The 13,780-nt window shown below is 46.1% G+C and overlaps 1 protein-coding gene across 3 annotated transcripts in view; it reads left to right on the top strand.

The window, feature by feature from the left end:
- LOC139583971 (protein MTSS 2-like) overlaps nucleotides 1-13,780 on the top strand; it is a 48,342-nt gene that overhangs the window by 4,547 nt on the left and 30,015 nt on the right. The window contains exons 1-3 of one of the 3 annotated variants that reach the window (XM_071415456.1): nucleotides 4,124-4,719; nucleotides 11,038-11,099; nucleotides 11,554-11,627. In XM_071415456.1, the coding sequence (XP_071271557.1) occupies nucleotides 4,651-4,719; nucleotides 11,038-11,099; nucleotides 11,554-11,627 (205 nt within the window). In that variant the 5' untranslated portion in view covers nucleotides 4,124-4,650. Of the gene's footprint in view, nucleotides 1-4,123; nucleotides 4,720-11,037; nucleotides 11,100-11,553; nucleotides 11,628-13,780 lie in introns of those variants that run through there. The other 2 variants (XM_071415455.1, XM_071415457.1) reach the window with 2 other exon arrangements.

Raw genomic sequence — 13,780 nt, 5'->3', positions numbered from 1 at the left:
TGTTAGATCAAATTCCTTTTCCACTTGTGTAAAAACAACTGGTCAAATTCATTATTATGCAATTATAATTAGATTCACATGAAATAATTGCTATATCGATACATGACTTTAGCGCATTATAAAGTTACATTTTAGGATCCAGCTGAGATTTACCTTACACTTTAACAGGACGCTCTGTACCAATAGGGAATTTGGTTTATGAGTTTCAACCAATAAGGGTACTTGTTGAATTTATAGTGCCATGTCACTTCTGATCCTGAAATATGATTTACTTTAGTTTAAAGTTGTTAATCTCAGTCTTTGGAAACCTCTTCCTCTGTGTACTTTTCAGCAGAATGCAGGTGTCGTTAAATGTTATTTCAAGATAGACTGAACTGACGGGAGGTGATGTGAGGTCCTTCTGTGGGTTGGAAGAGGCAAGGAAGGTGTGTGTGTGATTGTGTGTGTGCTGCTGGCAGATGTGCAGGGTTATAATTTTACACAATGTTTTTGGGGAATGCTGTCGGGGTGACCCCGGTCCCCTGTACCCACTCAATTACTGGCCATGATGATGTGTTTAAATCTACATGATTCTCTGGTGACCTCTTGGTAATGTGAAGCATAATATACAGTACCAGTCAAAAGTTTGGACACACCTACTCATTCAAGGATTTTTCCTTATTTTTTATTATTTTCTATTATGAAATAACACATGGAATAATGTAGTAACCAAAGAAGTGTTAAACAAATCAAAATATTTTTGAGATTCTTCAAAGTAGCCAGCCTTTGCCTTGATGACAGCTTTGCACACTTTTGCCATTCTCTCAACCAGCTTCATGAGGCGCTCACCTGGAATGCATTTCAATTAACAGGTGTGCCTTGTTAAAAGTTAATTTGTGTAATTTCTTTCCTTAATGCGTTTGAGTTTGAGCCAATCAGTTGTGTTGTGACAATGTAGAGGTGGTATACAGAAGATAGCCCTATTTGGTAAAATACCAAGTCCATATTATGGCAAGAACAGCTCAAATAAGCAAAGAGAAATGACAGTCCATCATTACTTTAAGACATGAAGGTCATCGCTATGATGAAACTGGCTCTCATGAGGACTGCCACAGGAAAGGAAGACCCAGAGTTACCTCTGCTGCAGAGGATAAGTTCATGAGAGTTACCAGCCTCATAAATTGCAGCCCAAATATATGCTTCACAGAGTTCAAGTAACAGACACATCTCAACATCTACTGTTCAGAGGAGACCGTGAATTAGGCCTTCACGGTCGATTGCTGCAAAGAAACCACTACTAAAGGACACCATTAAGAAGAAGAGACTTGCTTGGGCCAAGAAACACGAGCAATGGGCATTAGACTTGTGGAAATCTGTCCTTTGGTCTGATGAGTCCAAATGTAAGATTTTTGGTTCCAACCGCCGTGTCTTTGTGAGACGCGTAGTAGGTGATCTCCGCATGTGTGTTTCCCACTGTGAAGCATGGAGGCGGAGGTGTGGGGGTGCTTCGCTGGTGACACTTTCAGTGATTCATTTAGAATTTAAGGCACACTTAACCAGCATGGCTACCACAGCATTCTTTAAAAAATATGTACATATATTTCACCTTTATTTAACCAGGTAAGCTAGTTGAGATCAAGTTCTCATTTACAACTGCAACCTGGCCAAGATAAAGCAAAGCAGTGCGACACAAACAACAACACAGAGTTACACATGGAATAGACAAGCGTACAGTCAATAACACAATAGAAAAAAAGAAAGTCTATATACAGTGTGTGCAAATGGCGTGAGGAGGTAAGGCAATAAATAGGCCATAGTAGCGAAGTAATTACAGTTTAGCAAATTGACACTGGAGTGATAGCTGAGCAGATGATGATGTGCAAGTAGAAATACTGGTGTGCAAAAGAGCAGAAAAGTAAATAAAAACAATATGGGAATGAGGTAGGAAGATTGGGTGGGCTATTTACAGATGGGTTATGTACAGCTCCAGTGATCGGTTAGCTGCTCTGACAGCTGATGCTTAAAGTTAGTGAGGGAGATATAAGTCTCCAGCTTCAGCAATTTTTGCATTTCGTTCCAGTCATTGGCAGCAGAGAACTGGAAGGAAAGGCAACCAAATGAGGTGTTGGCTTTGGGGATGACCAGTGAGATATACCTGCTGGAGCGCGTGCTACGGGTGGGTGTTGTTATCGTGACCAGTGAGCTGAGAAAAGGCGGAGCTTTACCTAGCATAGACTTATAGATGACCTGGAGCCAGTGCGTCTGGCGACGAATATGAAGCGAGGGCCAGCCGACGAGAGCATACAGGTCGCAGTGGTGGGTGGTATAAGGGGCTTTGGTGACAAAACGGATCGCACTGTGATAGACTGCATCCAGTTTGCTGAGTAGAGTATTGGAAGCTATTTGGTAAATTACATCGCCGAAGTCGAGGATCGGTAGGATAGTCAGTTTTACGAGGGTATGTTTGGCGGCGTGAGTGAAGGACGCTTTGTTGCTAAATAGGAAGCCGATTCTAGATTTAATTTTGGACATGTTTTAATATTTTATTTATCTGTTATTTTACCAGGTAAGTTGACTGAGAACACATTCTCATTTACAGCAACGACCTGGGGAATAGTTATAGGGGAGAGGAGGGGGATAAATGAGCCAATTGTAAACTGGCGATTATTAGGTGACCGTGATGGTTTGAGGGCCAGATTGGGAATTTAGCCAGGACACCAGGGTTAACACCCCTACTCTTACGATAAGTGCCATGGGATCTTTAATGACCTCAGAGAGTCAGGACACCCATTTAACGTCCCGTCCAAAAGACAGCACCCTACACAGGGCAGTGTCCCCAATCACTGCCCTGGGGCATTGGGATATTTTTTAGACCAGAGAAAAGAGTGCCTCCTACTGGCCCTCCAACACCACTTCCAGCAGCACCTGGTCTCCCATCCAGGGACTGACCAGGACCAACCCTGCTTAGCTTCAGAAGCAAGCCAGCAGTGGTATGCAGGGTGGTATGCTGCTGGCTATGAGTCTGGAAGGAGAGTTTACAGTCTAGCCAGACACCTAGGTATTTGTACTTGTCCACATATTCTAAGTCAGAGCCGTCCAGAGTAGTGATGCTAGTCGGGCGGGCGGGTGCGGGCGCAGGCAGCGAATGGTGGAAAACCATGCATTTGGTTTTACTAGTGTTTAAGAGCAGTTGGAGGCCATGAAAGGAGTGTTGTATGGCATTGAAGCTAATTTGGAGGTTAGTTAACACAGTGTCCAAAGAAGGGCCAGATGTATACAGAATGGTGTCTGCAGCGATACGCCACACCATCACATCTGGCTTGCTCTTAGTCCCACTATCATTTGTTTTTCAACAGGACAATGACTCAACACACCTCCAGGTTGTGTAAGGGCTACTTGACCAAGAAGGAGAGTGTTGGGATTCTTCATCAGATGACCAGGCCTCCACAATCACCCAACTTCAACCCAATTGAGATGGTTTGGGATTACTACATGATATATGTGTTATTTCATAGCTGTGATGTCTTCACTATTATTCTACAATGTAGAAAATAGTACAAATAAAGAAAAACCCTTGAATGAGTGGGTGTGTAAACTTTTGACTGGTACTGTATATGCACTGTGGGGGATACAGTGTGCATACATAGGCATATGATTTATTCAGCCGATGATATACCGTAGTGAAATAGAAAGTTGTTGTACTTTCCTTGAGGGAGAAGAAACAGTGAAAAATGATTTCACCTGTTTGTCTTTTTTGCTGCAAAATTCCCAAAAATGTTTTGCTTAAACTATGTTCAATTTAATGAGCATATTTCCGTTTTTTATTCCCCCCCCCCCAGTAAAATTGGCATATTTAAGAGTCAAAAGGCCAACAAAAAGTATTTATTTATAGCCTAAAGAGGTTGAGGTTCCTTTAACTTGAAATAACATATTTGCTTGAAATAACACACTATGCATATGTGCATGCATGGTGTAGTCAGTGTTGATTCATTATTACTGTGTATTATAGGCTACATTGTATTGCTTGTAACAATAACTCCAGACTGATACAGTATATGATGAACAGGCTCGTGCATGCTGAAAGCTGGGGATATCCTTTCTTTTGCTCTTCAGAGTATCCTTGAATGAGAAGACAGATTCACTTTTGTTTGGATAGGGGGTGTCCCTCCCTCCATGCTTCTTGTGACAAAAAAAAGACCGCCCCCCTTCAATTCCCATGGATCGAATCACTGAACCCCAGCTTCAAGACATCTGTTCCTCTACAAGAGAGCGTGCCCCACATTCAGAGCTGTGACCGACTGTCTGTCGTGGTACCCTACATTTGCCCGTGATTATCAGCCGAAAATGAAAATAGACGTTGACCCAAACTCACCCTGCTCTTCTTTTCGCAGTTTGTAGACTGGTGGGAATCGGAACGAGGATTTTGCCTCCTCTCCATCACTCGCGTCCGAGCAGAGAGAGCAACCGCCGTGCGTCAGCCCGGTGCCATAGAGTAGCAGATTTATTTTTATCTGCCCTCTAGCCGGGAGTTTCGCATCCTCCGCGTCTGGCTTGGAGAGTGAAGGACAACGAAGAGCTTATTAAAATATCGAATATCTGATGTGTGAATATTTAGCGCGTATGGACATTTATTTTCTCGCATTCAGTCATCGTTAGAAGACGACTGTGATAATGGAGTCAGTGGAAAAGGAGTGTGGAGCGTTGGGTGGATTATTCCAAGCTATCGTCAACGACATGAAGGTACCAGAGCTCGATGAAGTCGACAGTTTTTTTCCGACCTATTGCATGGATAATCTGACTCAATTTACTGCCATTGTTTCCTCTCATATTCCGTACCCCCTCACTGGCTATGAGAAAGAATAAATTGTGCTAAATATTTTTCCTTTATGTTATTTGCCTAGTTTGCAGATTTGTAGGGGAGCAGCTGTTCTGATGACGACCAACATGTCTTTGAATATAATCAAGCTGTTGATAGTTTGAGTTAATATTTGTAGGTTATAGGCTACAGAATTTGTTGTGCAAAATTTGTTATACAATTGTTCCATTGAAAATATGACTTAGCCTGTACTTTTCAAGAATTAAACATACTTTAAAAGGAAGTCAATAACTGAATATCAGAGTAATGACTGAATAGATTAGACAGTGTTCCAACTGATCCACTGCTAAATCAGTAATTGTTACAACAAACAACTAATTGTGGATGTCTTATTGGATATATGGCAGCTCCCTAACCTAATCATAACAAAACATGACAAACAACTGCTGTGACAGGGACATAACAACACACTGATCACATAACCCATAACATGTTTTTAGTTTTGTGTGTGTGTGTGTGTGTGCCTACACATTTTCCAGTGTCTAACATCAGGCCAATAATGGAGAGGGGTTAATTGATCCAATTTGGCAACCCCTTCTCATCCAGGAAAGCAGCTCTTTGACAAAGACATTGTGTCAAATTAAATGGCCACCTTGGCCACTAGGCTGTGATCCATGTTGACCATGGTCTGGCTCGCAAGATTATGGTCACAATGCAGTGTCCACCACCAAATATTATGATGTCTCTCTTTATAATTAGATACAGGGAGGGGAGGGGAGCCTATTCAGGTCAAGCAGGACAAGTTCACATAGGTCGAGCAGTGGCCTAGTTTGGTCTGTTGTACAACAGATGGAAAGTGTGAACAGGCATGGTAATATGGAGTACAAGGATTGGCCATAAATAGGACTATGAGTTTTTCTTGACCACACAATCTGACCAGGAACAACTCTGGGCCCCAGTTATAAACTATATAAATATAGAAAGTGTCACATGATCTGACCAGGAACAAGTATTGGTCCTAGTTATAAACCTTATATACAGTGGGGCAAAAAAGTATTTAGTCAGCCACCAATTGTGCAAGTTCTCCCACTTAAAAAGATGAGAGAGGCCTGTAATTTTCATCATAGGTACACTTCAACTATGACAGACAAAATGAGGGGAAAAAATCCAGAAAATCACATTGTAGGATTTTTAATGAATTTATTTGCAAATTATGGTGGAAAATAAGTATTTGGTCAATAACAAAAGTTTATCTCAATACTTTGTTATATACCCTTTGTTGGCAATGACAGAGGTCAAACGTTTTCTGTAAGTCTTCACAAGGTTTTCACACACTGTTGCTGGTATTTTGGCCCATTCCTCCATGCAGATCTCCTCTAGAGCAGTGATGTTTTGGGGCTGTTGCTGGGCAACACAGACTTTCAACTCCCACCAAAGATTTTCTATGGGGTTGAGATCTGGAGACTGGCTAGGCCACTCCAGGACCTTGAAATGCTTCTTACGAAGCCACTCCTTCATTGCCCGGGCGGTGTGTTTGGGATCATTGTCATGCTGAAAGACCCAGCCACGTTTCATCTTCAATGCCCTTGCTGATGGAAGGAGGTTTTCACTCAAAATCTCACGATACATGGCCCCATTCATTCTTTCCTTTTACACGGATCAGTCGTCCTGGTCCCTTTGCAGAAAAACAGCCCCAAAGCATGATGTTTCCACCCCCATGCTTCACAGTAGGTATGGTGTTCTTTGGATGCAACTCAGCATTCTTTGTCCTCCAAACACGACGAGTTGAGTTTTTACCAAAAAGTTATATTTTGGTTTCATCTGACCATTCTCCCAATCTTCTTCTGGATCATCCAAATGCTCTCTAGGAAACTTCAGACGGGCCTGGACATGTACTGGCTTAAGCAGGGGGACACGTCTGGCACTGCAGGATTTGAGTCCCTGGCGGCGTAGTGTGTTACTGATGGTAGGCTCTGTTACTTTGGTCCCAGCTCTCTGCAGGTCATTCACTAGGTCCCCCCGTGTGGTTCTGGGATTTTTGCTCACCTTTCTTGTGATCATTTTGACCCCACGGGGTGAGATCTTGCGTGGAGCCCCAGATCGAGGGAGATTATCAGTGGTCTTGTATGTCTTCCATTTCCTAATAATTGCTCCCACAGTTGATTTCTTCAAACCAAGCTGCTTACCTATTGCAGATTCAGTCTTCCCAGCCTGGTGCAGGTCTACAATTTTGTTTCTGGTGTCCTTTGACAGCTCTTTGGTCTTGGCCATAGTGGAGTTTGGAGTGTGACTGTTTGAGGTTGTGGACAGGTGTCTTTTATACTGATAACAAGTTCAAACAGGTGCCATTAACACAGGTAACGAGTGGAGGACAGAGGAGCCTCTTAAAGAAGAAGTTACAGGTCTGTGAGAGCCAGAAATCTTGCTTGTTTGTAGGTGACCAAATACTTATTTTCCACCATAATTTGCAAATAAATTCATTAAAAATCCTACAATGTGATCTTCTGGATTTTTTTTCTTCTCATTTTGTCTGTCATAGTTGAAGTGTACCTATGATGAAAATTACAGGCCTCTCTCATCTTTTTAAGTGGGAGAACTTGCACAATTGGTGGCTGACTAAATACTTTTTTGCCCCACTGTATATAAAAAATGTGTAAGTATATATAGAATAATTTATGTCCTTCCTCTCTCTAGGCTTCTCTGCCTCTATAAGAGGCTCAGGCTGGGATCCAAACCTGAAATTATAAAGTCGAATTTGAACTCAATTACTTACTAGGTTAAGTAAGGTCATGTCATCAGGTACACAGTATTATGTGTGTCGATTGATAAAACGTACATCTCTGAGTAGGTGTGCTGATCTAGGATCAGGGCCCCCCTGGTCCATTCATTATAATCTAAAAGGCTAAATGTTCCCTATATCAGCACTCCTACTCTGATCCCTGATATTGATCATCTACTCACAGTGGCTAATTGGCCATGGCCATACCTTCTATTTATGGGGCGTAGTTTGCCAAGCACTGTAAGATGCTCAATGAGATCAGCACTAAATATCAGCATTTCATACATTATTCTTTTGTCATTGTGTCTACGGGAGAAAGACAACATTTAGAGAAAGGGACCTATTGATAATCAGCTGGAATCAATGGTCCAGATACAGAAAACCTTACTCAGCAGTCAGCTCATCTGGCTCGTATTCACTAGGGCATGCAATGGAAAACATCAAGTGTTTTGCAACGGATAATGTAAATTAGCGTTTCTTATTGAACAATTCCAAGTAGTTCCTCCCTGTTTTATTCCGTTTTCTACCGTTTGGTGCCTAATGAATACTACCCTGGTGCATAGTGTTTGACTTCCTCCCGGGCCAGTCAAGGACAGAATTAGCCGTATGGCTGAACCTGGTGTAGGCTAGGTACACACTGTCAGTGTCACAGCCTGTTGAGAGCTAACTATGCCCGTGTATCACTGACTCCCTTATATCCAACAGTGCAACATGACACAGACAAGCCGCTAGCACCTGATGCAGTTGTATAACAGCCTGCTCTGCTCCCTTCAGATGAATTCATTAACTGAGGAAGGAAGGATCTGCCTGGATTTGGGGAGCTGTGTTTGTGTGTGTGTGTGCATCTTTCTTCAATGCATTGCATTGATATCTTAACCCTGCTTTCACCCTGCACCCTCAGCTGTCCTGTCTCAGCCTCCTCCTGCCATTGTCAGCATGCCTAGGGCTGAAAAGCTAATTAGCCACCTGTTGCAGTCCAGTGAAGACAGACGGAGAATGGCGAAGCATGGGAAAAACATTTTAATAGTGAATGTGATAGTCTTAATAGTGAAACTTGATCACTTTGTGAGGAGTTCATTTTCTCATAGAAAGATATCTTGAAAACAGGGAATGATCTCTTCTTGGATATGATGACGAGAGAAATAGGAGTTGAGTGAATGATCTGGGATGTTTCTTTTGCCTATTTCCCCCTTTCTCTGCAGTCTTTTCACTTCTCTGCAAGAGAAGCTGGTGACTATGTATATAGACAGCCTGTGTCCCTCTCCCAGGGCTCTATGAGGCTCAGGCTGGGCTCCGATCCTAAGCGTGTTTTGTGTTTTGGTTGGGGCCTGGAGGGAGGGAGGCAGGCTGCTACTGGGGCCGGGAGGGAGGCAGGCTGCTGCTGGGGCCGGGAGGGAGGCAGGCTGCTGCTGGGGCCGGGAGGGAGGCAGGCTGCTGCTGGGGCCGGGAGGCAGGCTGCTGCTGCTGGGGCCTGAAGGGAAGCACACTCTTAGAAAAAAGGGTTCCAAAAGGGTTCTTCGGTTGTCCCCATAGGAGAACCCTTTTGGGTTCCAGGTAGAGCAGTTTTTGGTTCTAGGTAGAAGCCTTTTGAGTTCCATGTAGAACCCAAAAGGGTTCTAACAAAGGGTTATCCTATGGGGACAGCTGAAGAACCCTTTTAGGTTCTAGATAGCAAATGTTTTTCTAAGAGTGCAGGCTGCTGCTGGGGCCCAGGCATGGAGGGAGGCAGGCTGCTGCTGGGGTCCAGGCATGGAGGGAGGCAGGCTGCTGCTGGGGCTCAGGGCTGGAAGGAGGCAGGCTGCTGCTGGGGTCCAGGCATGGAGGGAGGCAGGCTGCTGCTGGGGCTCAGGGCTGGAAGGAGGCAGGCTGCTGCTAGGGCTCAGGGCTGGAAGGAGGCAGGCTGCTGCTGGGGCTCAGGGCTGGAAGGAGGCAGGCTGCTGCTGGGGTCCAGGCATGGAGGGAGGCAGGCTGCTGCTGGGGCTCAGGGCTGGAAGGATGCAGGCTGCTGCTGGAGCTCAGGGCTGGAAGGAGGCAGGCTGCTGCTGGGGTCCAGGCATGGAGGGAGGCAGGCTGCTGCTGGGGCTCAGGGCTGGAAGGAGGCAGGCTGCTGCTGGGGCTCAGGGCTGGAAGGAGGCAGGCTGCTGCTGGGGCTCAGGGCTGGAAGGAGGCAGGCTGCTGCTGGGGATCAGGGCTGGGAGGAGGCAGGCTGCTGCTGGGGCTCAGGGCTGGAAGGAGGCAGGCTGCTGCTGGGGTCCAGGCATGGAGGGAGGCAGGCTGCTGCTGGGGCTCAGGGCTGGAAGGAGGCAGGCTGCTGCTGGGGCTCAGGGCTGGAAGGAGGCAGGCTGCTGCTGGGGTCCAGGCATGGAGGGAGGCAGGCTGCTGCTGGGGCTCAGGGCTGGAAGGAGGCAGGCTGCTGCTAGGGCTCAGGGCTGGAAGGAGGCAGGCTGCTGCTGGGGCTCAGGGCTGGAAGGAGGCAGGCTGCTGCTGGGGTCCAGGCATGGAGGGAGGCAGGCTGCTGCTGGGGCTCAGGGCTGGAAGGATGCAGGCTGCTGCTGGAGCTCAGGGCTGGAAGGAGGCAGGCTGCTGCTGGGGTCCAGGCATGGAGGGAGGCAGGCTGCTGCTGGGGCTCAGGGCTGGAAGGAGGCAGGCTGCTGCTGGGGCTCAGGGCTGGAAGGAGGCAGGCTGCTGCTGGGGCTCAGGGCTGGAAGGAGGCAGGCTGCTGCTGGGGATCAGGGCTGGGAGGAGGCAGGCTGCTGCTGGGGCTCAGGGCTGGAAGGAGGCAGGCTGCTGCTGGGGTCCAGGCATGGAGGGAGGCAGGCTGCTGCTGGGGCTCAGGGCTGGAAGGAGGCAGGCTGCTGCTGGGGCTCAGGGCTGGAAGGAGGCAGGCTGCTGCTGGGGCTCAGGGCTGGAAGGAGGCAGGCTGCTGCTGGGGCTCAGGGCTGGAAGGAGGCAGGCTGCTGCTGGGGCTCAGGGCTGGAAGGAGGCAGGCTGCTGCTGGGGCTCAGGGCTGGAAGGAGGCAGGCTGCTGCTGGGGCTCAGGGCTGGAAGGAGGCAGGCTGCTGCTGGGGCTCAGGGCTGGAAGGAGGCAGGCTGCTGCTGGGGCTCAGGGCTGGAAGGAGGCTGGCTGCGTGTCCTCAGGGAAATCTGATCCAACATGATTCCTTATAGAGCAGGCACACTACCTTCCCTCCCATATTCCCCCCTCCCTCCCACACACCCCAGCTTTGCCCTGCAGTGAGTCAACAGCGAGTCAACTGTATTTTCAGCATGGTTAGGTAAGATAGAATATACAAGCTTGATTGGATGGTGATGTATTATGTTGTTCTGAGTCATATGAGAAGGCTGAGCACAGAAGGTGTTCCAAAGTGCTGGTCCACTGGAACAACACATGATGTGTGTGTGTGTGTGTGTGTGTGTGTGGTGCCAAAGGTTTTAACTAACATTTGATTCCTCTTTCATCCAGAGTTCATATCCAGTGTGGGAAGACTTCAGTGCCAAGGCCACTAAACTACACTCCCAACTCAGGTGAGACCTTGATTCTTTACTATCTACAGTATGTCTGAGACTGACTATCATGCCCTATCCATCCCACCTTCAATAGATGCAAGTTGGCATTTAGTGGTATGACATATGTACTGGAGGCAGCTCTGCAGGGTAGTCACTAGCTGGCACAGCCAAAAAGTCATAACATCTGATTTTAAACCTAACCTGAACCTGAACCCTAGCCTGAGCCACACTGCTAACCTTATGCCTAACCCTAACGTTAAATTAAGACCACTAAGCTAATTTTGTTTTCATACATATTCACAATATACTTTGCACAGCTCTGTCTCCAGGACAAAATGATTCCCAATAAATGTGAACCTGCTCAGTAGACTGGCTACTCTAACTGTCCAGTGTTGACATTCTGGTCTATTCATAGTTTCTAGTCGCTGTTGAGGTTGAATACTGACTGCTGTGTCCTCCTGTGTACTTGTAGGACTACAGTTCTGGCAATAGTGACATTTCTAGATGCCTTTCAGAAGGTGGCAGACATGGCGACCAACTCAAGAGGTAAGGAGAAAATAGCAAGATGAGTGACTAAGGGACTATTAAACAGTAAAAAAAAAAAAAAGAGTGCAAGTTAATTGATTCCTATGTGCTTTTGCTTTCACTTGTCTAGTTCTTTCACACTGAATGAATAAAATAAGAAGAGGGAGAAGCCACTTCAGACTTTTGGGAAGCACACTGTGTCTGCTCTCTGCAGTATGTAGGCTCTTTGCTCTATGAAGTGTTACTTCCTCCACACTGTGTCTGATCTCTGCAGTATGTAGGCTCTGTGCTCTATGAAGTGTTCCTTCCTCCACACTGTGTCTGCTCTCTGCAGTATGTAGGCTCTTTGCTCTATGAAGTGTTCCTTCCTCCCTTGCTTGAGATAATCAATCAGTGATCTATCATGACATGATTGTCGGAAGGATACATTTCAAGAGTATTTGAATAGGGCTTATATACAGAGTCCATTCTCCAATATGAAGAATCATGCTGGGTGAATATACATGGAAACAGCCCACTAAACTGATCAAGCTGAGCTTATTGTATGTAGGGCTGGTGATGAGGTTGTGTTGTGATCTGCTTGGTCACTGTATGGAGCGGCAGACAGATCCTCTGTAGAGCAATGATTAATACAATTCTCCACCCGGTTGATCATCGAAAGCAGTATTTAGGTGAAAAATCTATACACACACAGATGCATACATGCCTGCATTCACTCACTCGCACGCACGCACGCACGCACGCACACACACCCTTAATGATAGTTTGCTGAGCATCTACAGATGGACTTTATAGTAAATATAGTGTTACCATGAATAGGGATACACCAGCTAATAACCAAACATATGTCTCCAACACTGATGAGGCTGCATCACTAAACCTAAAGTGAGCTTAGGTGCTGTAACAATGGGCCGCAAGGTGTGATGAGGCTGGCCAATGGCCCACACATAAAAAGTCCCAGTATATCTGTCATCCTCACAGCAGGCGAGCTCTCAGAGGGGCTGGATCCTGGCAACCTGAACCTGTTCTCGCTAGTAATGTTCTGACTGTGCCAGGGCAACTATTCAGAGAGAGAGAGAGAGAGAGAGACTAATTACTTTAAACGCTTACAGATAGGACATGATTACAATCTCTATCACTCATGTGCCAACTCACACTCCAATCCCTCTTCCAGTGACATTATCTGTAGGATTAGACAGACATCATGGAATCCATGGCAGCAACATCCGAATGTGGCATTTACAAACAGTATGGAGAGAGATGTTATAAAACTAAAGATTAAAGAACAATGCCAGGCAAGCTCAATCAAGCCCAGATAAAATATTTGAAACTATTTAAAATAGTATTTGAACTCAGGTCTAACGGAAGACACACAGCATCCCACTGATGCCTGTGTCTATGTAAAGTAGATGGAGGTTTTGAATGTTTGTTTCTGGATCATTAGCAATATGTCAGTGAACCAATTCCATTTGTCCTCTGGGAGCCCTTTTGTGCTCAGTGCCAGTCAGTGGACTTCATAACTGCAGCCATTCATTTGGAAGGAGGAATGTCGATATTTATTTTAACCGGCTGGTGCTGGAGAACAAAGACTCTTGAACTCTCACTGCAGACTGGGTAGTGGTTTGGGTCATTTCACCTCCCCCAGTTGATGGTACTACCGGGTTCTCAGGGTTCTCTACAAGTGTTTAAATTGCTGGTTCAAGTCAGGAAGATAATGTTATAACAGTGTTGTAGAGAGCGAGAGAGACAGAAAGAAAGAGAGTATGAAAGATAGAAAGTGTTAGTCTGTGTGTGTGTGTGTTTATTAGTCTGTGTGTTTGTGTGTCTCTGTGTGTGTCTGTCTAGGGGTTATTGCGCCACAGGGATCTGCTCTGTGGTATGTAGTGTTGGCCATCAGGCCTAAATCCCTCTCAGCATCAGGGGATGGACCACAGCTGCTGGCACAGCTGGAGATTTCACCACGTTCTTCTCCTCTAATCTAGCTCCAACACACTCACCCCATAACCCCTTTAACTCACTACCCATCTCACACACTTACAGTATTCTCTCACTCCATTTACTCATCCTGTCTTCTGCCTCTCATTCTGCACTCAACCAAACACCCACCTGTCACTGGTCTCCCACCCACAAGTTGAGAGAGGGAATGAGAGGAGAGCAAAGCAGGAGGAGATGAA

This window comes from Salvelinus alpinus, chromosome 9 (genome assembly GCF_045679555.1).
Source record: "Salvelinus alpinus chromosome 9, SLU_Salpinus.1, whole genome shotgun sequence".
Taxonomy (NCBI): domain Eukaryota; kingdom Metazoa; phylum Chordata; class Actinopteri; order Salmoniformes; family Salmonidae; genus Salvelinus; species Salvelinus alpinus.
The sequence above is the reverse complement of the archived record's forward strand: the minus strand, read 5'-3'. Positions and strand labels throughout refer to the sequence as shown.